General features: G+C 50.1%; 1 protein-coding gene across 1 annotated transcript in view; it reads left to right on the top strand.

Moving 5' to 3' along the window:
* Window positions 1–24,958, top strand: part of INO80D (INO80 complex subunit D) — a 42,769-nt gene extending 17,811 nt beyond the window's left edge. The window contains exons 5-11 of the mRNA XM_083154103.1: window positions 1,506–1,614; window positions 3,477–3,701; window positions 4,679–4,794; window positions 9,311–9,444; window positions 9,618–9,835; window positions 13,902–14,059; window positions 15,591–24,958. Of these exons, the coding sequence (XP_083010229.1) occupies window positions 1,506–1,614; window positions 3,477–3,701; window positions 4,679–4,794; window positions 9,311–9,444; window positions 9,618–9,835; window positions 13,902–14,059; window positions 15,591–16,753 (2,123 nt within the window). The 3' untranslated portion in view covers window positions 16,754–24,958. The remainder of the gene's footprint in view (window positions 1–1,505; window positions 1,615–3,476; window positions 3,702–4,678; window positions 4,795–9,310; window positions 9,445–9,617; window positions 9,836–13,901; window positions 14,060–15,590) is intronic.
* Window positions 24,959–25,476: the final 518 nt, after the last annotated feature.

The following is a 25,476-nucleotide window of genomic DNA, read 5'->3' as shown; positions in this document are numbered from 1 at the left end:
GCGATGCGAGGGGATGCAGTGCACTTTAAACTGTGTCCATGTCGACTGTGTTGACATTCAGGTAAAAAAACAGTGAAAAACCCCATGTCGACCTTGTGAATGTCGACATAGAAAATGTCGAACTAATGACCTGTCGAACTAATGACCTTTCGACCTAGAATCATGTCGACCTTTTCCCATGTCGACCTAGATTCATGTCGACCTTTTAGCATGTCGACCTAATGGATTCGACCTAATGACTTTCTACCATAATGCAATAGACCAAATGATCCCAACCCATTTGTTTCTACTATTTGGTGACATCTTGTGGCCTCTGGCAGTACTGCAGTTCTGTTTTCTGGGTCCCATTAAAATGACCTAACCACAACCTGTGCACCTTTCCCTCACATGTTCCATTGTATGTCATACACTGCAGTAATACTATGCGCACTGGGTGTCAGGTAAGGCAATTCTCACTGGTCGGTCAGGTCCCTACAGGGGAGCAGTGTCTTCTTCCCGCTGGGTATCCTCTGCTCCGCTCTCCCCCATGTGCCCCTCGTCTTCTCCCCGCTGGGTATACTTGGCTCCACTCTCCCCTGTGTGCCCCTCGTCTTCTTCCCGCTGGGTATCCTCTTCTCCGCTCTCCCCCATGTGCCCCTCATCTGCTCCCTGCTGGGTATCCCCAACTCTGCTCTCCCCGTGTGCCCCTCGCCTCGTCTTCTCCCAACTGGGTATCCTCTTCTCCGCTCTCCCCTGTGTGCCCCTCGTCTTCTCCCCGCTGGGTATCCCCAGCTCTGCTCTCCCCCGTGTGCCCCTCGCCTCGTCTTCTCCCCACTGGGTATCCTCTTCTCCGCTCTCCCCTGTCTGCCCCTCGTCTTCTTCCTGCTGGGTATCCTCTTCTCCGCTCTCCCCCCCCCCCCCATGTGCCCCTCGTCTTCTCCCCGCTGGCTATCCTTGGCTCCGCTCTCCCCCGTGTGCCCATCATCTTCTCCCCGCTGGGTGTCCTCTCCCCCGTGTCCCTCGTCTTCTCCCCACTCGGTATACTCGGCTCCGCTCTCCCCCCCGTGTGCCCTTGTCTTCTCCCCGCTGGGTATACTATGCCCCGCTCTCCACTTTCTCATCGCTGTATATTCTCCTCATAATGTTACCTATCCCTGCACATATTCTTGTGTATAGAACCTGCCAGAGCTGTAGAAAGCCGGTACCATTCCATGTGAGCATGTACACTAAAGGTGCCCACACACGCACCGATCCCGGCGGTGCGATGCTATGCGATGGGGTGCGCGCTCCCGCGGCACCTCATCACACAGTACAAAAAGTATGTGCTGCACATACTTTTTGTACTAGCTTTCTATCGCATCACATGCACATCGCATGCACAAGGCATACGATGCGATGCGATGTGTGCTAGTTAAGCACAGAACGCACGCCGGGATCGATGCGTCTGTGGGCACCTTAACTTACATATATCCATCAGGGGTGGTCACATTGCAGCTCTGATCTCCTCTCTGTCTTCTTCTCCCCAGGGCTGGACTGGTCAGAAGACAGCAGCGAGGAACAAGATGATTCTGATCAAACATCTCCGTACAGCCTTGCGTGCTCATTCCGGGAGAGTCTGCATTATGACTGCAAAAAGTATGCGACATGTCCCAGCTCAGCGTAGGAAGACCAAACCTGGCATTGCAAACGTATATTGTATCCCAGACTCTGCCTTATCAGTAGTCTATGGACTGACCGTCACACATGGATAACTGCTAGTAGGGCGTGTCCTGTCTAGCGTTAGGCTGTAGTGGGGCGTGTCCTGTCTAGCGTTAGGCTGTAGTGGGGCGTGCCCTGACTAGCGTAAGGCTGTAGTGGGGCGTGTCCTGACTAGCGTTAGGCTGTAGTGGGGCGTGTCCTAACTAGCGTTAGGCTGTAGTGGGGCGTGTCCTGACTAGCGTTAGGCTGTAGTGGGGCGTGTCCTAACTAGCGTTAGGCTGTAGTGGGGCGTGTCCTGACTAGCGTTAGGCTGTAGTGGGGCGTGGCCTGACTAGCGTTAGGCTGTAGTGGGGCGTGTCCTGACTAGCGTTAGGCTGTAGTGGGGCGTGTCCTGACTAGCGTTAGGCTGTAGTGGGGCGTGTCCTGACTAGCGTTAGGCTGTAGTGGGGCGTGTCCTGACTAGCGTTAGGCTGTAGTGGGGCGTGTCCTGACTAGCGTTTGGCTGTAGTGGGGCGTGTCCTGACTAGCGTTTGGCTGTAGTGGGGCGTGTCCTGACTAGCGTTTGGCTGTAGTGGGGCGTGTCCTGACTAGCGTTTGGCTGTAGTGGGGCGTGTCCTGACTAGCGTTTGGCTGTAGTGGGGCGTGTCCTGACTAGCGTTTGGCTGTAGTGGGGCGTGTCCTGACTAGCGTTTGGCTGTAGTGGGGCGTGTCCTGACTAGCGTTTGGCTGTAGTGGGGCGTGTCCTGACTAGCGTTTGGCTGTAGTGGGGCGTGTCCTGACTAGCCTTAGGCTGTAGTGGGGCGTGTCCTGACTAGCCTTAGGCTGTAGTGGGGCGTGTCCTGACTAGCCTTAGGCTGTAGTGGGGCGTGTCCTGACTAGCCTTAGGCTGTAGTGGGGCGTGTCCTGACTAGCCTTAGGCTGTAGTGGGGCGTGTCCTGACTAGCCTTAGGCTGTAGTGGGGCGTGTCCTGACTAGCCTTAGGCTGTAGTGGGGCGTGTCCTGACTAGCCTTAGGCTGTAGTGGGGCGTGTCCTGACTAGCCTTAGCCTATAGGTTGTGACACGGATCCTCTAGGTTTCTCCGTGCCATATACTGATAGCAGATCTTTTTTAGATCATTTTGGACAATCTAGTTTACAATTGGACACCCTTATAACATGCATGTACTGGCACTGGGGGGGGGTGACAAGTGGGTTAACCTGCCCATCGCTTTTTATGTTGCAGGGTTGTTAATCTCCTGCCCTCAGATACATATTTTGGAACATTACACAATAATCCTTACAGCAATTTACACAGGTATTACCCCAATTACTGCATCGAATGGATTCCTTGGGGGTGATCAAATTAGCCCCGATATTGGGCACTTATCTGGGAATATGCTTTTTGTGCCTCAATCACGTGAAGTATAATCCCCCTATCCAGCCTTCATAGCCGGGATCCCAGATCCCTATGTGTTTTCACCCAAAAACAGAATAAAAAAAACAGGCTACAATTGAATGACCAGCGGGATAATATCACAGTAATAACCATTTATTTTGGGTGACAAAATTGTTGTATTTAATTTCCATCCCCCCTAAATGTATCATCTGTTATTTGTTACAGTAGGAGTACCGGATTAGGAATAACTGGACCATACCTGTGCCAGCTGTATGTAATCTCTAGCTGAAGTCGCTCTTCATCCGCTAATACATAATAAGCAGATGAATCATGTCCTGCGGCACAATGCCTAGTACTGCTCCGTAGTGTGTTAGCTGTGGGCACAGAGCTGACGCTGCCCGTTTTGCCATGTGTGTGATTGCAGGTATGACGCGGAAATAGCGCACAGCAGGAGCTCCAGGGTTGCACAACTTTGCACTTACTTTCAACAAAAATACAAGCACCTCTGCCGCCTGGAGCGGGCGGACTCCTGCCAGAAGAAATACCGCCACACATTCCGGAGAGCGTTGCAGAAAGCCGCCAGCAGTGAGCCTGAGTGTACCGGGCAGATGATGCAAGATCTTCACCGGGCTGCACGCATGGGGACCAGGTGCGGGGATACTGCTGTACTACTGTACTGTATGCACTTACATGTAATGTGCACTGGGGGATATGTGCCGCTCTGACAGCCGCCCAGCGTGTGTGTGTGCGCATTGGGACCAGGTGCGGGGATACTGCTGTACTACTGTACTGTATGCACTTACATGTAATGTGCCCTGAGGGGCTATGTGCCGCTCCGACAGCCGCCCAGCGTGTGTGTGTGTGTGTGTGTGTGTGCGCATGAGGACCAGGTGCGGGGATACTGTTGTACTACTGTACTGTATGCACTTACATGTAATGTGCCTTGGGGGGTTATGAGCCGCTCTGACAGCCGCCCGGCGTGTGTGTGTGCGCATTGGGACCAGGTGCGGGGATACTGCTGTACTACTGTACTGTATACACTTACATGTAATGTGCCCTGGGGGATGGGGTTATGTGCCGCTCCGACAGCCGCCCGGCGTGTGTGTGTGTGCGCATGAGGACCAGGTGCGGGGTTACTGCTGTACTACTGTACTGTATGCACTTACATGTAATGTGCCCTGGGGGGTTATGTGCCGCTCTGACAGTCGCCCGGCGTGTGTGTGTGTGCGCATGAGGACCAGGTGCGGGGATACTGCTGTACTACTGTACTGTATACACTTACATGTAATGTGCCCTGGGGGGTTATGTGCCGCTCTGACAGCCGCCCGGCGTGTGTGTGTGTGCTCATGGGGACCAGGTCTGTTTTTATCTGTGTAAATCGTTACCATGTTGACCTAATGACCCTGTCAACCTTTTACAGCAGTTGACCGATGCCATGTCGGCCCTATGGAGTCATCCAATGCCTCACACCCCGGTCCTCTGTATACCACGGCCACTTATCCCTGCTTTGTAGTAAATGCGGAGATAACCTGCAGAATAAGGGAACGAGCCTGATGTGATCACATGTTATTACCGTGTTCTCTCCTTGTATGTTGTATTGACCAGCTGTGTGTTCTGTCGTTTCAGTTACCGACCCATTCAGCCAGAACTCAGAGAAACGGCACCAACGCTCTGCAGTGCAACTGTGCGGAGCGCAGCGTGTGCAAACAGAGCACTCCCGTACACCCGGCACTGCTTCCAGCGTATCCTTCCCAATAGAGGGGGCTGCAGAGAGGGATGGACCCTAACGTAGTTCTGTGTGAGCTGAGCCGCGGGCAGAACGGTGACTAGTGTCCTTCATATATATCCTACAACCGTCCTATCCCTGGCATTCTTACTGGTTCCCTTAGATGGGTGACCCTGTTACCAGACTGAACGCCGCAGGAATACCAGAAGAGAAATTAGATTTGTTTATAATGAGGAGCCTCCAATGCTGGTATAATCCAATTAGCCCCCAATGCCAGCAGGCATCAGGGGGTGTCTTTCCAGGCTCTGAGTACTGGATCCGATATGGTCTCCTGCCCAGCACCCGTTTGCTCTTTCTGCTGCTTAGTCCTCCGCTGATGTGTTTGGGTCATGTATATTTGCCATTGGCTGTGGGGAGCTGTCTATTGCCGTAACTAACCAATCATGTTTATTTTACTGATCACATGGTCCTTGGGAACTATGAAGCGGGATGCTGAGCACATGCACTGGAATGTGGAACCTCTGGAGCACATCATTCTTTGTTGTGCACTGGTTACCACATGAAAGGGCCTCTCCTAGTTTAACCATAGCGCTACTTAGTGCTCCCATTTCTTCTCATTCCCACAACGGTTTTCCTAGGAAAAACTCCCTATATTTGTTATGTGTGCTGAGCAGTAGGTATCCCCTGGTACGCCCCTCTCTAACCCACGCCTTGCCTGTATGACCCTACAGCAGCCACTGTGTACTCTAGGGTGACGCCCCTTTCAGAGTGTTTCCGTGGCGGACCACCCATCCATCATCCCTTGGGACATTGCTTATACACAGGACCTCTTGGTGACTTATACTAATAGTCACTGTATTTATCTAGGGCTGGTTCTCCACTAGGACTCAAAGTGCTGAACAGATGGAATGAATTTAATACAGGACAGGAACAACACTGAGGTCATAAGAGCTTTTCAGAAACAATACTTAAGGGAATTAAGGAAATGCTTCTGTAAACAGGAAAGTCTTGAGCCTGTTTTTGAATGATTCTGGAATGGGGAAGTGAGTTCCATAGAGTCGGAGCCGCATGGCTAGAAGCCTGTAACCCCCCCTCCCAAAAAAACAAAAACAAAGTGAATTACAGGTGATTCTAGGTACTGCTAAGAGTCCTTCATGTACAGATGGCAGTCCTCGGCTAGGACGGTATGGAATCAGATGCTGCTTCATGTACAGATGGCAGTCCTCGGCTAGGACGGTATGGAATCAGAGAGTCCTTCATGTACAGATGGCAGTCCTCGGCTAGTACGGTATGGAATCAGAGAGTCCTTCATGTACAGATGGCAGTCCTCGGCTAGGACGGTATGGAATCAGAGAGTCCTTCATGTACAGATGGCAGTCCTCGGCTAGGACGGTATGGAATCAGAGAGTCCTTCATGTACAGATGGCAGTCCTCGGCTAGGACGGTATGGAATCAGAGAGTCCTTCATGTACAGATGGCAGTCCTCGGCTAGGACGGTATGGAATCAGAGAGTCCTTCATGTACAGATGGCAGTCCTCGGCTAGGACGGTATGGAATCAGAGAGTCCTTCAAGTACAGGTGGCAGTCCTCGGCTAGGACGGTATGGAATCAGAGAGTCCTTCATGTACAGGTGGCAGTCCTCGGCTAGGACGGTATGGAATCAGAGAGTCCTTCATGTACAGGTGGCAGTCCTCGGCTAGGACGGTATGGAATCAGAGAGTTCTTCATGTACAGATGGCAGTCCTCGGCTAGGACGGTATGGAATCAGAGAGTTCTTCATGTACAGATGGCAGTCCTCAGCTAGGACGGTATGGAATCAGAGAGTCCTTCATGTACAGATGGCAGTCCTCGGCTAGGACGGTATGGAATCAGAGAGTCCTTCATGTACAGATGGCAGTCCTCGGCTAGGACGGTATGGAATCAGAGAGTCCTTCATGTACAGGTGGCAGTCCTCGGCTAGGACGGTATGGAATCAGAGAGTCCTTCATGTACAGGTGGCAGTCCTCGGCTAGGACGGTATGGAATCAGAGAGTCCTTCATGTACAGGTGGCAGTCCTCGGCTAGGACGGTATGGAATCAGAGAGTCCTTCATGTACAGGTGGCAGTCCTCGGCTAGGACGGTATGGAATCAGAGAGTCCTTCATGTACAGATGGCAGTCCTCGGCTAGGACGGTATGGAATCAGAGAGTCCTTCATGTACAGATGGCAGTCCTCGGCTAGGACGGTATGGAATCAGAGAGTCCTTCATGTACAGATGGCAGTCCTCGGCTAGGACGGTATGGAATCAGAGAGTCCTTCATGTACAGATGGCAGTCCTCGGCTAGGACGGTATGGAATCAGAGAGTCCTTCATGTACAGATGGCAGTCCTCGGCTAGGACGGTATGGAATCAGAGAGTCCTTCATGTACAGATGGCAGTCCTCGGCTAGGACGGTATGGAATCAGAGAGTCCTTCATGTACAGGTGGCAGTCCTCGGCTAGGACGGTATGGAATCAGAGAGTCCTTCATGTACAGGTGGCAGTCCTCGGCTAGGACGGTATGGAATCAGAGAGTCCTTCATGTACAGGTGGCAGTCCTCGGCTAGGACGGTATGGAATCAGAGAGTCCTTCATGTACATGTGGCAGTCCTCGGCTAGGACGGTATGAAATCAGAGAGTCCTTCATGTACAGGTGGCAGTCCTCGGCTAGGACGGTATGGAATCAGAGAGTCCTTCATGTACAGGTGGCAGTCCTCGGCTAGGACGGTATGGAATCAGGGAGTCCTTCATGTACAGATGGCAGTCCTCGGCTAGGACGGTATGGAATCAGAGAGTCCTTCATGTACAGGTGGCAGTCCTCGGCTAGGACGGTATGGAATCAGAGAGTCCTTCATGTACAGGTGGCAGCCCTCGGCTAGGACGGTATGGAATCAGAGAGTCCTTCATGTACAGATGGCAGTCCTCGGCTAGGACGGTATGGAATCAGAAGCTGCTTCATGTACAGATGGCAGTCCTCGGCTAGGACGGTATGGAATCAGAGAGTCCTTCATGTACAGATGGCAGTCCTGGGCTAGGACGGTATGGAATCAGAAGCTGCTTCATGTACAGATGGCAGTCCTCGGCTAGGACGGTATGGAATCAGAAGCTGCTTCATGTACAGATGGCAGTCCTCGGCTAGGACGCGATTGAGTCCTTCATGTACAGATGGCAGTCCTCGGCTAGGACGGTATGGAATCAGAGAGTCCTTCATGTACAGGAGGCAGTCCTCGGCTAGGACGGTATGGAATCAGAGAGTCCTTTATGTACAGGTGGCAGTCCTCGGCTAGGATGGTATAGAATCAGAGAGTCCTTCATGTACAGATGGCAGTCCTCGGCTAGGACAGTATGGAATCAGAAGCTGCTTTAGGGCCTTGGTCATGTAAGGTCCTGTGGTAACAGTTCACAATTCCCCTCTATCACCACCTGCAATAATCTGTTCTCTTCCAGATAGTGCTTCAGAGTCTTGTGAGAATGTGTTGGGGTCTGCGGATTAAAGGGAAAGCGCAGTACATGTGGGAGACTTAGTGGGTAATATACTATAGGGATGATGATGATGATACACTATTCATGTACTTCTCTGCAGGGTGTCTGTTTGTTGGCTTTTGTTTTGCTGTTGTACCTAGTGGGTACAAGGGGGGAAATGTAATGTATGAGGATAATTCAGTAAATAATGGAACAAGACCTCTCATTGTGTAAATGTATTCAGCTCGTACATATATACATATAGGGTTACATACTGTAGTCCCGTTCCAGCAGCACATAGAGGCATCTATTCCGGCACAGTAGAAATCCGTGTCAGCGCCTGGCACAGGACGGGACAGCTGCCGACCTTATCTGTCTCCCACCCAGCTGCTTTATTGGTCCAGAGAGATGGAAATACTTAGTGCCAGGTCAGGATGTTGGGCGGATGAACTTGCTTGGCCAGCCGTACCGCTGCTCATCCACAATATCTGTCCTACCATTATCAAAGGCCGTGCACCAAGCCTATTTCCGTCACATGACAGTATCGCCGTATACTTCCACAAGCTGGAGATGATTGTCAGCTGTGGATGTACCCTCTGACCGGACCACCAGTGTGTGACCACGTTTCCATCATCGTGCACCTGCCGAGGAACATTAGACATGTGAGTGGCCGGTACCACCCTCGTTTCGTCTGTGCTAATATGGCAATCATCGGGGTCCTTTTACATGAAGTACGGTCCAGATGAGGCGGAATTACCCAATTCACAGCGGTGGCAGATTTTAAACCCCTCACCCCCCAACGCACATACCTCCAGGGGCTTCTGCCGTGGGTATTTGCTTCTGCCACTGGTGCTTCGGCCATGGGTGATTGCTTTTGTCATTGGGGCTTCTGCCATTTGTGCTTTTGCCGGGGGTGAGTGCTTTTGCCGCCGGTGAGTGCTTTTGCCGCCGGTGAGTGCTTTTGCCGCCGGTGAGTGCTTCTGCATCTTCATTTAGAGTGGTAACAATCTGCTGTATGTGTAGTAATCTGTGTTATCCATAACCGCTCGGCAGATATCCTGTCCAACAGCTCTCAGCAGCTTTTCACCAGCTGCACAGCCAAGTTTGCAGACGGGCAGCAGTGCTCCGTTCCCGTATTTGACATCACACATCAGACGCCTCTTTGTGAAGAACATGCCAAGAAGATGGTAAGCAAGATTACTGAATCTTCCGGTGTGAGTGCATGCCCACCTGTCCTAGACTCGATCATCATTATTTTGGCCCCAATATATTTGTACATGTTAAATCTAGAGGAATGTTCTTCTATGTGACAGGTGGTAACACATATATCAGAGTCTCATCCCTCTCATGTCTCTATCAGGATAATTTCCTCAGAGGGGACAATTCACGTAAACTTCAACACCAGCAACAGAGGAAACCCAGAAAAAAGACTAAGCCCCCTGCGCTTACCAAAAAACACAAGAAAAAGAGGAGGCGGGGTCCCAGAAGGCCGCAGAAACCCATTCCACCCGCAGTGCCCCAAGGCAACCTTTGCATGCCCAGCAGCCTGTCACTGCCAGTAGCGGTCGCCAACATAAGGTCAGTATTGGGAGTGCATATCGGCGGAGAGCGGGACCAGTAGACCACCAGCATTTCTCTTCTCTCTGGGCTAAATAACATTATCAATACTAGAAATACGGTTTTCCCACCGCTGCCACCTTTACATTCCCGCTCCCTGTGTTCCTACCTCTGCCCCGCCTTTACATTCCCGCTCCCTGTGTTCCTACTTCTGCCGCCTTTAAATTCCCGCTCCCTGTGTTCCTACCTCTGCCCCGCCTTTACATTCCCGCTCCCTGTGTTCCTACCTCTGCCGCATTTACATTCCCGCTCCCTGTGTTCCTACCTCTGCCGCATTTACATTCCCGCTCCCTGTGTTCCCACCTCTGCCCCGCCTTTACATTCCCGCTCCCTGTGTTCCCACCTCTGCCCCACCTTTACATTCCCGCTCCCTGTGTTCCCACCTCTGCCCCGCCTTTACATTCCCGCTCCCTGTGTTCCTACCTCTGCTGCCTTTACATTCCTTCTCCCTGTGTTCCTACCTCTGCCCCGCCTTTACATTCCCTCTCCCTGTGTTCCTACCTCTGCCCCGCCTTTACATTCCCGCTCCCTGTGTTCCTACCTCTGCTGCCTTTACATTCCCTCTCCCTGTGTTCCCACCTCTGCTTTGCCTTTACATTCCCTCTCCCTGTGTTCCCACCTCTGCCGCCTTTACATTCCCTCTCCCTGTGTTCCCACCTCTGCCCCGCCTTTACATTCCCTCTCCCTGTGTTCCCACCTCTGCTTTGCCTTTACATTCCCTCTCCCTGTGTTCCCACCTCTGCTTTGCCTTTACATTCCCTCTCCCTGTGTTCCCACCTCTGCCGCCTTTACATTCCCTCTCCCTGTGTTCCCACCTCTGCCGCCTTTACATTCCCTCTCCCTGTGTTCCCAACTCTGCCGCCTTTACATTCCCTCTCCCTGTGTTCCCACCTCTGCCGCCTTTACATTCCCTCTCCCTGTGTTCCCACCTCTGCCGCCTTTACATTCCCTCTCCCTGTGTTCCCACCTCTGCCCTGCCTTTACATTCCCTCTCCCTGTGTTCCCACCTCTGCCCTGCCTTTACATTCCCGCTCCATGTGTTCCCACCTCTGCAGCCTTTACATTCCCTCTCCCTGTGTTCCCACCTCTGCCCCGCCTTTACATTCCCTCTCCCTGTGTTCCCACCTCTGCCCGCCTTTACATTCCCTCTCCCTGTGTTCCCACCTCTGCCCCGCCTTTAAATTACCACTCCATTTTCCCACCTTTGCCCTGCCTTTACATTCCCACTCCCTGTGTTCCCACCTCTGCCCCACCTTTACATTCCCGCTCTGTGTTCCCACCTCTGCCCCGCCTTTACATTCCCACTCCATGTTCCCACCACTGCCCCGCCTTTACATTCCCGCTCCCTGTGTTCCCACCTGTGCCCTGCCTTTACATTCCCGCTCCCTGTGTTCCCACCTCTGCACCGCCTTTACATTCCCGCTCCCTGTGTTTCCACCTCTACATTCCCTCTCCCTGTGTTCCCACCTCTGCCCTGCCTTTACATTCCCTCTCCCTGTGTTCCCACCTCTGCCCTGCCTTTACATTCCCTCTCCCTGTGTTCCCACCTCTGCCCTGCCTTTACATTCCCGCTCCCTGTGTTCCCACCTCTGCCGCCTTTACATTCCCGCTCCCTGTGTTCCCACCTCTGCCCCGCCTTTACATTCCCTCTCCCTGTGTTCCCACCTCTGCCCGCCTTTACATTCCCTCTCCCTGTGTTCCCACCTCTGCCCCGCCTTTAAATTACCACTCCATTTTCCCACCTTTGCCCCGCCTTTACATTCCCGCTCCCTGTGTTCCCACCTCTGCCCCACCTTTACATTCCCACTCCATGTTCCCACCACTGCCCCGCCTTTACATTCCCGCTCCCTGTGTTCCCACCTGTGCCCCGCCTTTACATTCCCGCTCCCTGTGTTCCCACCTCTGCACCGCCTTTACATTCCCGCTCCCTGTGTTCCCACCGCTGCCCCGCCTTTACATTCCCGCTCCCTGTGTTCCCACCGCTGCCCCGCCTTTACATTCCCACTCTACGTGTTCCCACCGCTGCCCCGCCTTTACATTCCCGCTCCCTGTGTTCCCACCTCTGCCCCGCCTTTACATTCCCGCTCCCTGTGTTCCCACCTCTGCCCCGCCTTTACATTCCCGCTCCCTGTGTTCCCACCTCTGTGAAAAAAATATATATTTTTAGATGCAAATGTTGGCTAACCTGCTTTGGAAATCCCACCGCCTCCACCCATGACTAATTAGGCATATGTACATTTTCAATTAGCTTAACTGGGGAAATTATTACATGTTATTGTGCTTACAAAATGTATGGCCTCAGATGTATTTTAAATGTGAACAAACCATTTGACACGAGCGTCCAGTACTTTGCTTCCGTCCATTTACAGCCTCCAATGTGTTCTTGCTAATGAGTGGGGTCCTGCAATGTCCTGCCACTCTTGATGTACTTTTCTCAGTTGGCTGTTTGACAGAAATGGCGCGATCGCGGCGAGCAGGGAGCACTGGCGTCTCTAATTGCAGTGTGCATTTCTCAGGGTGAAGTGTGTGAGTGTAATGATGCTACTTTGCCTTTTGCACACACTCCTAATTGAATTTCCCCTGTGTAGTGATGAAGGGCTATAAATGGATATCACACTCCTAGTACATTATGTAAAGTGCTTGGGATACAGTGTGAGATTGTCCTGTATTGGCGTGTAGCATCCTTCAGGTCGTTATTGGTTCTTGGTGGATGGATGTAGACCTCCGTTGCCAGATGCTTTTCATGAAGCAGACAATGATTGTGTTCTGCAAGAAATGATCCGCGAGTGATGCGATACCTTGGAAATTGGATAGAAAAGTGTATCATGCGAAGGCTCATATCTTGATAATATCATATTCATAACCAGTTGAAATGAAATGAAGCTGTATTTAAGGCACTTTTACATTATGTACTAACAGTTTCAATAGCATTTAGCATTTTATTGTCACCTGTCATTTTCATTAACCTCTAGGGAGATTTGTGTGTGTGTGTGTGTGTGGGGGGGGGGGGGGGGGAATGTCATCATCTAAAGCTACTTTCTGGATAGTTAGCAAGCCAAGTTTCCCATTACACTTTCATTCAGTTATTTGTGGTTGTGAAGTTCCCTGTGGGCATGTAAGGCTAATACTGTACCTAAGGGCATTAGGGCTCGTTTGCTTGCGGACAATCCTTAATTACCCGGTGACTAGGTAAGTAAGTAAATTTTATTGATATAGCGCACTTTCTCCAACAGGACTCAAGGCGCTTTACAGACATTAAAAATAACAATGCACATACTGCAATACAAAGGGTTATCAGTACAAGGAACAGGCAACAATGGCAGTACAGATGTACATCACACATACAGATATGCACAAGACGCATTCTAATAAGGGACATGGACATGGGGAACATATTTACCGAGCTGTGCAGTACCCAGGCAGCCATTCAGCGGCGCCACATGGTGATTATGTACTCTAATGAGGGACACAGACATGGGGAACATATAATTACTGAGCTGTGCAGCACCCAGGCAGCCAATCAGCGGCACCACATGGTGATTGCACAAAAGAACAGTACAGGGTACACAGAACTAGTCATAACACAAAGCACAATTCTTAGTACACAATACAGCTGAGATATAAGGAAGTGAATGAGAATAGATGCAGGTATAGATTGTAGATGAGTAAGAGAGCTGTGAGAACAGAAGGGAGGAGGTAATATTTCCGCTTTACCCTACCGCAATCTTTCTTGAATGGAGTGTGGACAGTTAGGACATACCGCTCCGTACAGTACCGTGGAGATGTTTATAGTCACTAGGAAAAGGTTGGACCAATTAGCGTACACTAAGCCTGGCTAGTCCCTACCAAGTAATCCAAGGGATATCTGATGGGGTTGTGGGATACATGACCTGTGTGGAATATTGAGCCATAGAGGGACAATCCGATTATCGTTGGGCCTGAAGGTCGCAGCCTAAATCTTCCCAGCTTCTTAATAAATGCTGAAAAGGTGAAGCCGTGAGAATTTCTATGTCATTATGTTTTGCAGGAGTCCATCCACACCAGAGCTCAGCGCAGAAGAACTACCTGATGACATCACTAGTGACATCACAGACATTCCTCATGATTTGGAACTAAATCAGGAAGATTTTTCTGATGTCCTCCCGCGTTTGCCTGATGATCTCCAAGACTTTGATTTCTTTGAAGGTGCCGTTGTGTTCTTTATTATCGGCTCCATGCCAATAGTCACTGTTTGTTGCCCTGTGTTTGGTTATCTCAACAACTAGTTACACAGATTGAAATTTTAACTTATGGGCCCCATACATCAGCAATCACAATTTATGGATTTCCAGATACAGGGATTTTTTGGCCAGATAAATGGATTTTACAATCTATCTGACTTTGCCCACACATTACAGATTTATTTCAGTGATCGGCAGATTTTTCCATCTAAAGATTGCATCTTCATATCTGGAAATTGCCCCAATCAATTGTCATTTCAGCTGTTCATAATGTAAATAGATGAAGACGACAAATTGGGAATGTCCACACATATAAAAAAGATCCGCAGATACAGATGGGGCAGGTCCCATCCTTGCTGGCGGGTCGCCAGAACGTACGCGCTGGCGACCCGCCAGCAGCCACGCCAGCGAGGAGACTGAGACGCGCAAACCCTGTCCGTCTCCTCCTCCGGGAGACGGACAGGGTTAGGGGGGGTGCGGGCATGCGGCGGGGACCCCGGGTTACCGCCGGCAAGGCGGCGGGGACCCGGGGGAACGGATGGAAGCGCCGTCGGAAGGGGACGCGCGCGCCGCTCGTGCGCGCGCGTCCCCTTCTCACCATCGCCATGGCGCTGGCGGGGGATGGCGGCTGGCGACGCCAGCGCCATCCCCTGCCAAGATGGGAGAAGACCCATCTGTAATACCAGATTATTAAACATGTTTAAAAACCTGATTAAGCAATCGATTGGCGATTTTGATTGGGATTGCCAAAACGGGGAGCCCACACATCTAAAATTAATTGTGGCAATCCTCTCCATATCTGAAAATTGTCACAATTAATTGCTGATGTATGGGGCCCTTCACGCAAACATTTGTGTGGGGTTTTTCTTAATGTTAAAACGCAATGTTTTTAATGTGGGTTTTTTTGCAGCCGTTGACAGGTGGTTGTATATCTGGTAGCAGGGTGTAAGTGTTACGTTAACTAAAGATATTTTGAAGACCAGGTAACAGATTAATGGTCCAAGACCGGTACACCATCGATAATCCGGCACCCTTGTTTCCAGTGCTGTGTTGTATGATCCATTCTTCCAGATTATCGGTGGTATTTGCCGCCCCCCTTATGCCTAAAAAACTGAATCTCCCTCCATCTGAATCCCTCCCACAACAACTGACCCTTCCTGCATACTAGCCCACCCCGTAGCACCAAAATCTCCCTCAGCCCGCAGCATAACCCACCCCAAAGACTCCAGATCACGTGCCGGATCATCGATGTTGTACTTGTACAGGCAGAATCATTAACTACTCATTGTTCTCATTTATCTTTGTACGCTCTATTACGAAGACATTTAATATCCGCATAGTTTCTGTTCTGAGCCCTTAAGCAAGTCTAGCTAATGCAGTGGTTCCTTTTGCAGAACACCGTGCCCCAGCGTCTCGTCTGTTTCTCACGGCACCTCTAGGCTGAGTGTTTCCTACTGATTAATGATGTAACATCTGCTTTAACCTCTTTCTTGTAGGTAAGAACGGAGAACTTCTCCCTACTACCGAGGAAGCTGAGGAGTTGGAGAGGGCCCTTCAAGCAGTCACATCTCTGGAATGCCTGAGTTCCATAGTGGTGCTGGCCCAAAGTGACAGCGCTACTAGTCAGGACCTCTCCGAACGTGGAATACCGTCATTCTCTGCAGGTTCTGGAGGCCCGGATATCCAGTCGCTGGGCCGCGGAGATCACACGGACCTCGGGGAGCTGCTGAATGGGCGTATGGTTCATGAAAACTTTACCAGTCTGGAACTGGACGAAAACCTCCTTGGTCGCGCCACCTTGTCTGGACCTTCTGCCCCTCTGAGCGGACATATTCAGAGGCAGTTCTCATCCTCCGTCAATATTGGCCTTACTTCTGCCACTCTGATAAGCCACAGCTCGCTTGAAGAGAGGCCTTTCACGGGTACATATCATGGATTACATGACAGCAGCCATGCTTCCCAGAGGCCTCTACCTGCAGAGATTCTGAGCAAAGCAGAAAATGTAATCACCTCAAAGCAGCAATACGGCAGCGACCATTCGCATTCGTCTCCCCATGGAAGCCATTATGACAGCGAGCATGTGCCGTCACCGTATAGCGACCAAATGACGTCCCCGCATGCCACTGCCTTTGGCGAAGGCTTATCCGTTACCTTTTCTTCAGAGGGTCCCATTATTACACAGCACTTGCTCACCACCCAGATGGAGGTACCTCTAAGTGGGGTGTTAAATCCCCGAACTCGCTGGGGAAACCTTCCTGTGAACCTTAGTGACCCATCCGCATTCAGCACCTTCATCAGCTCCGACGGGCACCTGCTCTCCACGTCCCTGTCCACCCCTCAAGCTGTCTCTCATTCGGAGGCTGCGCAGCCTACCTTCTCCACTGTGACCCCTAACAGCTCCAACATGCTTCCGGGGTTACCGCAGACCAGTTTCAGCGGCCTGAGCCCCCCACCCTCAGAACTCATGGATTCTACATCTCCCAAACAACAGCTCCCTCAGTTTATTGCAGCCTTTGGCCATCAGCTGACTTCTCATAGTGGCATCCCCAAAGACCTGCAACCTAGCCATAGCTCAATTGCTCCTCCTGCAGGATTCGCTGTCACAGGTGCCACCGCTATTAGTACCAACTCCTCCTCCCCTTTCACAAAACCCAACTGATCACCGCGAGATGTCGTCTGGGGAATGCTCCTTGTGTTACTCTCACCACGTTCCCCTGAGATATTCTTTTGTTCACTTTGATGATGGGATTTTGGGGAGGGGGGGGGGGGGGGGGTAGGTTGTCCTCTGCGGTGTCCTCCTTGTGCTTTGATAGCACTGGTGCTCCTATTATCCTTGTTTGTTGGCTTCCCCCATCCTCTCCCAGGAATGGCGTTGGGTCCTTACACGTGTACCGCGTGACTTCCGATGCCTCATTTCTGTGTGTTCTGACCCCACATAGTGTATATTTATAGGTCGGTGTGTGCAGGCAGGAAGTGTGCAATACCTGACACTTGTGTGTAATGCAGGATGATCCTAGAGATGAAGCTAATCTTCTATTGTATTGTGTGCATGTATGTATGTGCCTGTATGTATGTGCGTGTGTGTTCTAGAGTATGGAAAAGTTCCACGGATCAGGCTTTGGGGAGGGGGAGGCATCAGCAGAAATCTTGTTCCATATTTTGCAATTCCATGTTTTTTTTCTTTTGGGCTTTTCACTTTATTCTGTGATGGTCACGTGAGCTAAACCATCGCGGTGACAATTCGGATATTGAGGACTCCGGTGATTGGCGAGTAATGTTCTCCATTATGGTACACCTTTGTATTTGTCTCCCCTATCTGGATATTGCGTATCGGCCCTCGATGATTTGTGGTAAATAAGATAATCATGCTACTGATTGTGTTGAACTAATCTTTGCAAGAACTGCATCATGGTAGGTGATTTGGCCCTTTGTAGCTGGGGGTTATGCATGTGGGTAGAGGGGTGGGGGGATTTATATATGGAAGGGGCAGGAGCCTGGGGCATTTGGGCTGCTTTCTGTCGCAGACATCTGTGATCACCAGTTTGTATTCAGCAACCTAATTCCATTGCTTATTGTAGGAACAGCGGTCTTGTACAGACTGTATTATGTGTATAGTTTGTGTCTCACATTGTCCCCTGGATGGTTTATATTACAGAGCTGCTTTTATAAAGACCCCAGTGGAAGATCAACATCAGATCTTTCCAGCCTAGCAGAGTAATCAGTACGGCGAGCCCCCTATACATAGGCAGCAGAGTAATCAGTACGGCGAGCCCCCTATACATAGGCAGCAGAGTAATCTGTACGGCGAGCCCCCTATACATAGGCAGCAGAGTAATCTGTACAGCGAGCCCCCTATACATAGGCAGCAGAGTAATCAGTACAGCGAGCCCCCTATACATATGCAGCAGAGTAATCTGTACAGCGAGCCCCCTATACATAGGCAGCAGATTAATCAGTAAGGCGAGCCCCTATACATAGGCAGCAGAGTAATCAGTACAGCGAGCCCCCTATACATAGGCAGCAGAGTAATCAGTACGGCGAGCCCCCTATACATAGGCAGCAGAGTAATCTGTACGGCGAGCCCCCTATATATAGGCAGCAGAGTAATCAGTACGGCGAGCCCCCTATACATAGGCAGCAGAGTAATCAGTACGGCGAGCCCCCTATACATAGGCAGCAGTGTAATCTGTATGGCGAGCCCCTATACATAGGCAGCAGAGTAATCTGTACAGCGAGCCCCCTATACATAGGCAGCAGAGTAATCAGTACGGCGAGCCCCTATACATAGGCAGCAGTGTAATCTGTACGGCGAGCCCCTATACATAGGCAGCAGTGTAATCTGTACAGCGAGCCCCCTATACATAGGCAGCAGAGTAATCAGTACAGCGAGCCCCCTATACATAGGCAGCAGAGTAATCAGTACAGCGAGCCCCCTATACATAGGCAGCAGAGTAATCAGTACGGCGAGCCCCCTATACATAGGCAGCAGAGTAATCTGTACGGCGAGCCCCCTATACATAGGCAGCAGTGTAATCTGTACAGCGAGCCCCTATACATAGGCAGCAGGGTAATCTGTACAGCGAGCCCCCTATACATAGGCAGCAGAGTAATCAGTACAGCGAGCCCCCTATACATAGGCAGCAGAGTAATCAGTACGGCGAGCCCCCTATACATAGGCAGCAGACTAATCTGTACGGCGAGCCCCTATACATAGGCAGCAGAGTAATCAGTACGGCAAGCCCCCTATACATAGGCAGCAGTGTAATCTGTACAGCGAGCCCCTATACATAGGCAGCAGAGTAATCAGTACGGCAAGCCCCCTATACATAGGCAGCAGAGTAATCTGTACGGCGAGCCCCCTATACATAGGCAGCAGAGTAATCAGTACGGCGAGCCCCCTATACATAGGCAGCAGAGTAATCTGTACGGCGAGCCCCCTATACATAGGCAGCAGTGTAATCTGTACAGCGAGCCCCTATACATAGGCAGCAGAGTAATCTGTACACCGAGCCCCTATACATAGGCAGCAGTGTAATCTGTACAGCGAGCCCCTACACTTGGCTTTTCTATGTGGCTGCCTTGTTTTCTGCCTGATCCGTTTATTTGGTTTGTGCCAGAAAAAATAGAATCTGTGCAGGAAGCCACAGCCAGACATTATGTGCCGTGGCAGAGCCACGTACTACCAGGGCAGTTTATTTAATAGCAAGAGGTAATAACCGCTTGGGCATTTGGGTTTGCAGGCATGTTCCGGATTATGCTGTGACCATTCATTGGCTATGGCCAGTCCTCCTTTAGTCATGTGCGGCTAGAAGTGATCATTGTTCTGCGACGGTCAGTTATACGGGGAATCGGCTACCCTGGTAAAGAAGGGGCGGGTGGCCAGATGCAGGTGGCATGGGGGCGGGTGGCCAGATGCAGGTGGCATGGGGGTGGGTGCCCAGATGCAGGTGGCATGGCAATGTTTCCTTCTTGGGTGGCTTTTCCTGGTTATCAGGGACTCTGTATTGCTATTAAAGGGACCAGACTCCGCAGTGCTCTAGACCGTGTTTGTACCAATGTTCTTGTGTCATCACATTCCCGATGCACAGGCAATAGGCGCACATATGCCCGAGTGACGTAGTCTTACCCACATCTATGCTACCAGCTACAACTGGATTGTTATTGGGTGTCACATAGACAGCTCAGTGAGAACGTGTCCATGCAGTCCTGGGCATAAGGGAAACGCTATATACCAATTTGGTGATTGGAAGTTATTGAATGGGTAAATACATAAATATACCCCAATTAGCCCAAACATTTTCTTTTATTTAATAATGGGGTATAATACTATAGTGATGCCCTCCTTGTGACCGTTACTGTCCCCATCTATATAGTGGTGCCTGTACTCAGAGACCTTTGTAGGTTATGTACCCATGGTAGTAGTGCAGCTTATAGGATTCCCAGGTCTTATGGAAAGGAGGAAAAAAAAGTTGTTGTGTTTTGTACAAATATGTAGATGTGACCAAAAAGAAATCCCCCCCCCCCCCCTACTGGCCAAACTTTACCTCTGATGTCATGTTCCCTCCTATTGGCCGAGCTTTTCTTCTTATGTCATGCCCCCCTCCTGACCCCACTGGCCAAACTTTACCTCTGATGTCATGTTCCCTCCTACTGGCCTAGATTTCCCTCTGATGTCATGTTCCCTCCTACTGGCCGAGCTTTCCTTCTTATCTCATGCCCCCCTCCCGACCCCACTAGCCAAACTTTCCCTCTGATGTTGTGTACCCCACTACAGGCCGAGCTATTCTTCTGATGTTATGGTCCCTCCTACTGGCCGAGCTTTCCTTCTGATGACATGTACCCCCCCCCCCCCCCCCCCCCCCCTACTGGCCGAGCTTTCCTTCTGATGTCATGTTCCATCCTACTGGCCAAGCTTTCTCGTTGATGTCATCTTTCCCCCTATTGGCTGAGCTTTCCTTATGATGTCATGTTCCATCCTACAGGTCGAGCTTTCCTTCTGATGACATGTACCCCCCCTTACTGGCCGAGCTTTCCTTATGATATCATGTTTCCCTCTATTTGCAGAGCTTTCCCTCCTTGATGTTCATATTGCGTTCTCTCGGCTAAATATTGGTGGATGTAAGGAATGTATGGAGGTTGACCAGTTGGTGTTGCAATCTCATTTGCTGTGCATATAGCACTGTGGCTTTTACACCTTAGTCAGTGGATATAAAATCCTCATTGGCAGATATTCACAATTTCATATTCTCAATATGAAAAGTGCGACTGCAGCAGCCAATTAATGAAATGTTATTTGTTTTTTTACTTTAAAATAAAAATTGCAAATTGAAATAATTTATTGAATTAACCTCTACTGTAGAATGAATTGATATCGACCCTCCTTTACTGTACTGTCGGACGTCCAATGTCCTCCCGTATGAACCCATCTGAATTATCATGGTTTGGTAGTTTTTACATATATATTGAGCGGATGTTATACTGTTATATCGAACACTTGATGTGTTTTTCCTCTATGATAACATTGTCTTTCCCGTCTGTAAGCGATAACGGAGTTAGCGGTTCGTAACAAAGACTAACAGAAATGTACTTGGACAAATGCCCCAAGAAACCAATAGGAATCTGTCTTCTATGAGTAGTGAAAAATTATGAAATCCTTTAATTGATTTGTACTTCAGTGAAAATTAAATAATTTTTAAAGGCTCTTGCAGATATTGTCCTCTAGCAGGCAGGACCTAATGGCGTCCAGCAATGCAGGCAGGAGTTAATGGCGTCCAGCAATGCAGGCAGGAGTTAATGGTGTCCAGCAATGCAGGCAGGACCTAATGGTGTCCAGCAATGCAGGCAGGACCTAATGGCGTCCAGCAATGCAGGCAGGACCTAATGGCGTCCAGCAATGCAGGCAGGACCTAATGGCGTCCAGCAATGCAGGCAGGACCTAATGGCGTCCAGCAATGCAGGCAGGACCTAATGGCGTCCAGCAATGCAGGCAGGACCTAATGGCGTCCAGCAATGCAGGCAGGACCTAATGGCTTCCAGCAATGCAGGCAGGACCTAATGGCGTCCAGCAATGCTGGCAGGACCTAATGGCGTCCAGCAATGCTGGCAGGACCTAATGGCGTCCAGCAATGCAGGCAGGACCTAATGGCGTCCAGCAATGCAGGCAGGACCTAATGGCGTCCAGCAATGCAGGCAGGACCTAATGGCGTCCAGCAATGCAGGCAGGACCTAATGGCGTCCAGCAATGCAGGCAGGACCTAATGGCGTCCAGCAATGCAGGCAGGACCTAATGGCGTCCAGCAATGCAGGCAGGACCTAATGGCGTCCAGCAATGCAGGCAGGACCTAATGGCGTCCAGCAATGCAGGCAGGACCTAATGGCGTCCAGCAAGGCAGGCAGGACCTAATGGCGTCCAGCAAGGCAGGCAGGACCTAATGGCGTCCAGCAAGGCAGGCAGGACCTAATGGCGTCCAGCAATGCAGGCAGGACCTAATGGCGTCCAGCAATGCAGGCAGGACCTAATGGCGTCCAGCAATGCAGGCAGGACCTAATGGCGTCCTCTGTTCCTGCCCTCCATACTGCTCCCTGGCTAAGGGAGCTATGTTACTGCGCCAGCCAACTTGCAGACAGTGTAGATTTACGAAGGTTTTAAGTGGTGCTGTTGTACACTTTGGGGTCGATCCTATTCATTGTGAGGGGTGCGAGGTGCCATTGCTGTGGCGTGATTTTGCACCCTTCGCAGGGTGGTTTCAGCCTGAATTCGCACAAAATAGCTCACTGTAAAGTGTGGTCGCTGCGCAATGATTAGCACTCGCAAAATGGATCTCAATTAATAGGATAGATCCCTGGTATCTTTGTGCAGGTGGAAGGTACCGAGGATGAGCTCCCACAACACAGGAACATCGCTATAGACATTTTTTCTCTTAAATTAGCAGCTCAGGAAAAGGGATCTAAACATTGTACTCTTACATACATACATACATACATACATACATACATACATACATACATACATACATACTAACATACACACACAGTCAAAAGTTTTGTTTTTATTACCCCAGTTAGTGTAGTGTGACCCCCCTCCCACCGCGCTCTACACCAGTTAGTGTAGTGTGACCTATCGCTCTGCACCAGTTAGTGTAGTGTGACCCCCCTCCCACCACGCTCTACACCAGTTAGTGTAGTGTGACCCCTCCCTCTGCTCCCACCGCGCTCTGCACCAGTTAGTGTAGTGTGACCCCTCGCTCTGCTCCCACCATGCTCTGCACCAGTTAGTGTAGTGTGACCCCTCGCTCCGCTCCCACCACGCTCTGCACCAGTTAGTGTAGTGTGACCCCCTCGCTCTGCTCCCACCGCGCTCTGCACCAGTTAGTGTAGTGTGACCCCCTCCCACCGCACTCTACACCAGTTAGTGTAGTGTGACCCCCTCCCACCGCGCTCTGCACCAGTTAGTGTAGTGTGACCCCTCGCTCTGCTCCCACCGCGCTCTGCACCAGTTAGTGTAGTGTGACCCCTCGCTCCGCTCCCACCACACTCTGCACCAGTTAGTGTAGTGTGATCCCTCGCTCTGCTCCCACCGCGCTCTGCACCAGTTTGTGTAGTGTGACCCCCTCCCACCTCGCTCTACACCAGTTAGTGTAGTGTGACCCCCTCCCACCGCGCTCTGCACGTTAGTGTAGTGTGACCCCTCGCTCCGCTCCCACCGCGCTCTGCACCAGTTAGTGTAGTGTGACCCCTCGCTCCGCTCCCACAGCGCTCTGCACCAGTTAGTGTAGTGTGACCCCCTCGCTCCACTCCCACCGCGCTCTGCACCAGTTAGTGTAGTGTGACCGCTCCGCTCCCACCGCGCTCTGCACCAGTTAGTGTAGTGTGACCCCTCGCTCCGCTCCCACTGCGCTCTGCACCAGTTACTTTTACCAATCATATACCACGTGGATGCTGAATGATGAAGCTTTTTTTATTGACTATTGTACCTGTCCACCGTAAGTCCTGTCGATCTATTGACCATGGTGAAATAATACATGTTGACCATGTCTGCCTTTTTAAGGACGTCCTATCATCCGCATATCATTTTCCAATGTAAATCGTGATATTTATGAGAATATCCCATGATCAGTTCTATGTGCCAGATACACAGGGAATGTGGCAGTGCGCAGGGTAAACCATGTTACATCTGAGTGCTGTCTTTGTAGTGGGTCTGTCACATCTGTAGCTCTCGCTTTGCACCACCCATGTTTTCTGTTGCTCTGACATGATAGGTTTATGCTGCCACCTCCTTTTAATAAATATATACATTGTATAATGAATTGAAAAGTTTAAGTGAACGGATCTCATTTTAAGTGTTCTTGTGAATAGTACTGGTAAATACATTTTGTAGAGAAGATCTATATATATATATAGAGAGAGAGTGTAAGAGAACCTAAATCCTGTGTAAACCAGGTGGGTAGTTCCAAAACAAAGCAAACCTAAAGTGAATAAGTTTTATCTGCGTCTGGAATAAACATCCACGTGATTAACGTTTTATTTGTCCTCTTTGTGGAAACGTTGCATTATCAAAGCCTTTTCCAAAATGAGGACTGCAGCACTAACCTGGAGTACGCCTTCATTTCTGTCCCAATTCATCGGCACCAGAGGAGAACTGTGCACCATAGCAGTGAGTTACTGGTTTGGTCAGAATCCCTCGGTCTGCTGTTCTGACTCGCAGCTCGATGTTTGCAGGATGTTGCTGGGTACAGCGCCGAGCTGCCGGGATGTGACTGGGTACAGCGCCGAGCTGCCGGGATGTGACTGGGTACAGTGCCGAGCTGCCGGGATGTGATTGGGTACAGCGCTGAGCTGCCATGATGTGGCTGGGTTGCGGTATTATAGTATAACAATGTTCTGCCTCTTCCTAGGGTTTTGGAGGTCCAACGTTTGTGCCCCAGTAGCTGCTGTAGAATTTGGTGTCTCTCAGGGAATCCCCTTGGTGGAAACCAGGGCAGTTACTATGTTCAAAAAATCTTTGAATGAATTTTCCTATGGCGTGCCTGTGTGTGTGTTGTGTGTGTGTGTGATTGTGTGTCTGTTGTGTGTGTGTGTGTGGCGGTTGTCTGTGGTTGTCACTCCATTCAGTTTTTCAGGTTAACTTCCTATATTGTTTTTTTAATCTTGTCAGTTTTAATGTTTTATTTAAGGATGTCCCCTTCTATGTTCCCCTGTCTTGAACTTTCTGAATACCTAAATTAGATTTTAAGAGAAAAAAGATATATTAATTTATGCTAACATTGCCTCGTAAATTATACATTTTATACTAAAGCTGTATTGAGTGTATTGAATTATGTTGCATTTGTGTATTTGATAACTATATTAAAATATCTATAAACAAGCTTTTTATTTTACTTTTGAGATATATAAAGAAAAAAAAAAAAAAACTTTTTACACTGGAGTTGCGGTATTGCCGTGTCATTGTGTAACGTCCTCCTTGCTACCGTGCAGATCTGTTGGGGGAGGGAGTCTGCCCTCTCTGCTATGCTGGGATATACAGCTCATTGCTATTAGGAGTTTAGTTTCTATATAGACAGATACAGTTCCAGGTACATGTAATCTTGGAGCTCAGGGAAGATGTATTGTTGTCCCAGCTGACATGGGGGAGAGATATCAAGTGTATAGAGGACTTCTAGCAACTAGTCAGGTGCTACCTATATACAGTATTTATCAAATACATGCTATAACATGGTAGCGTCTGATGGGTTGTTATGGGCAATGTATACACCTGTAGTCTTTATGTTTGAAGCATCTCTCTTAAAATTAGAAATATATTGATAATTTGATTTAAAAAAGTGATCCATTTTCACCCGAAGCTCCAACCATTTAAAATGTGTGTGTGTGTGTGTATGTACAGTA

The sequence above is a fragment of the Crinia signifera genome, chromosome 7 (genome assembly GCF_055691185.1).
Source record: "Crinia signifera chromosome 7, ASM5569118v1, whole genome shotgun sequence".
Taxonomy (NCBI): Eukaryota; Metazoa; Chordata; class Amphibia; order Anura; family Myobatrachidae; genus Crinia; species Crinia signifera.
The sequence above is the reverse complement of the archived record's forward strand: the minus strand, read 5'-3'. Positions and strand labels throughout refer to the sequence as shown.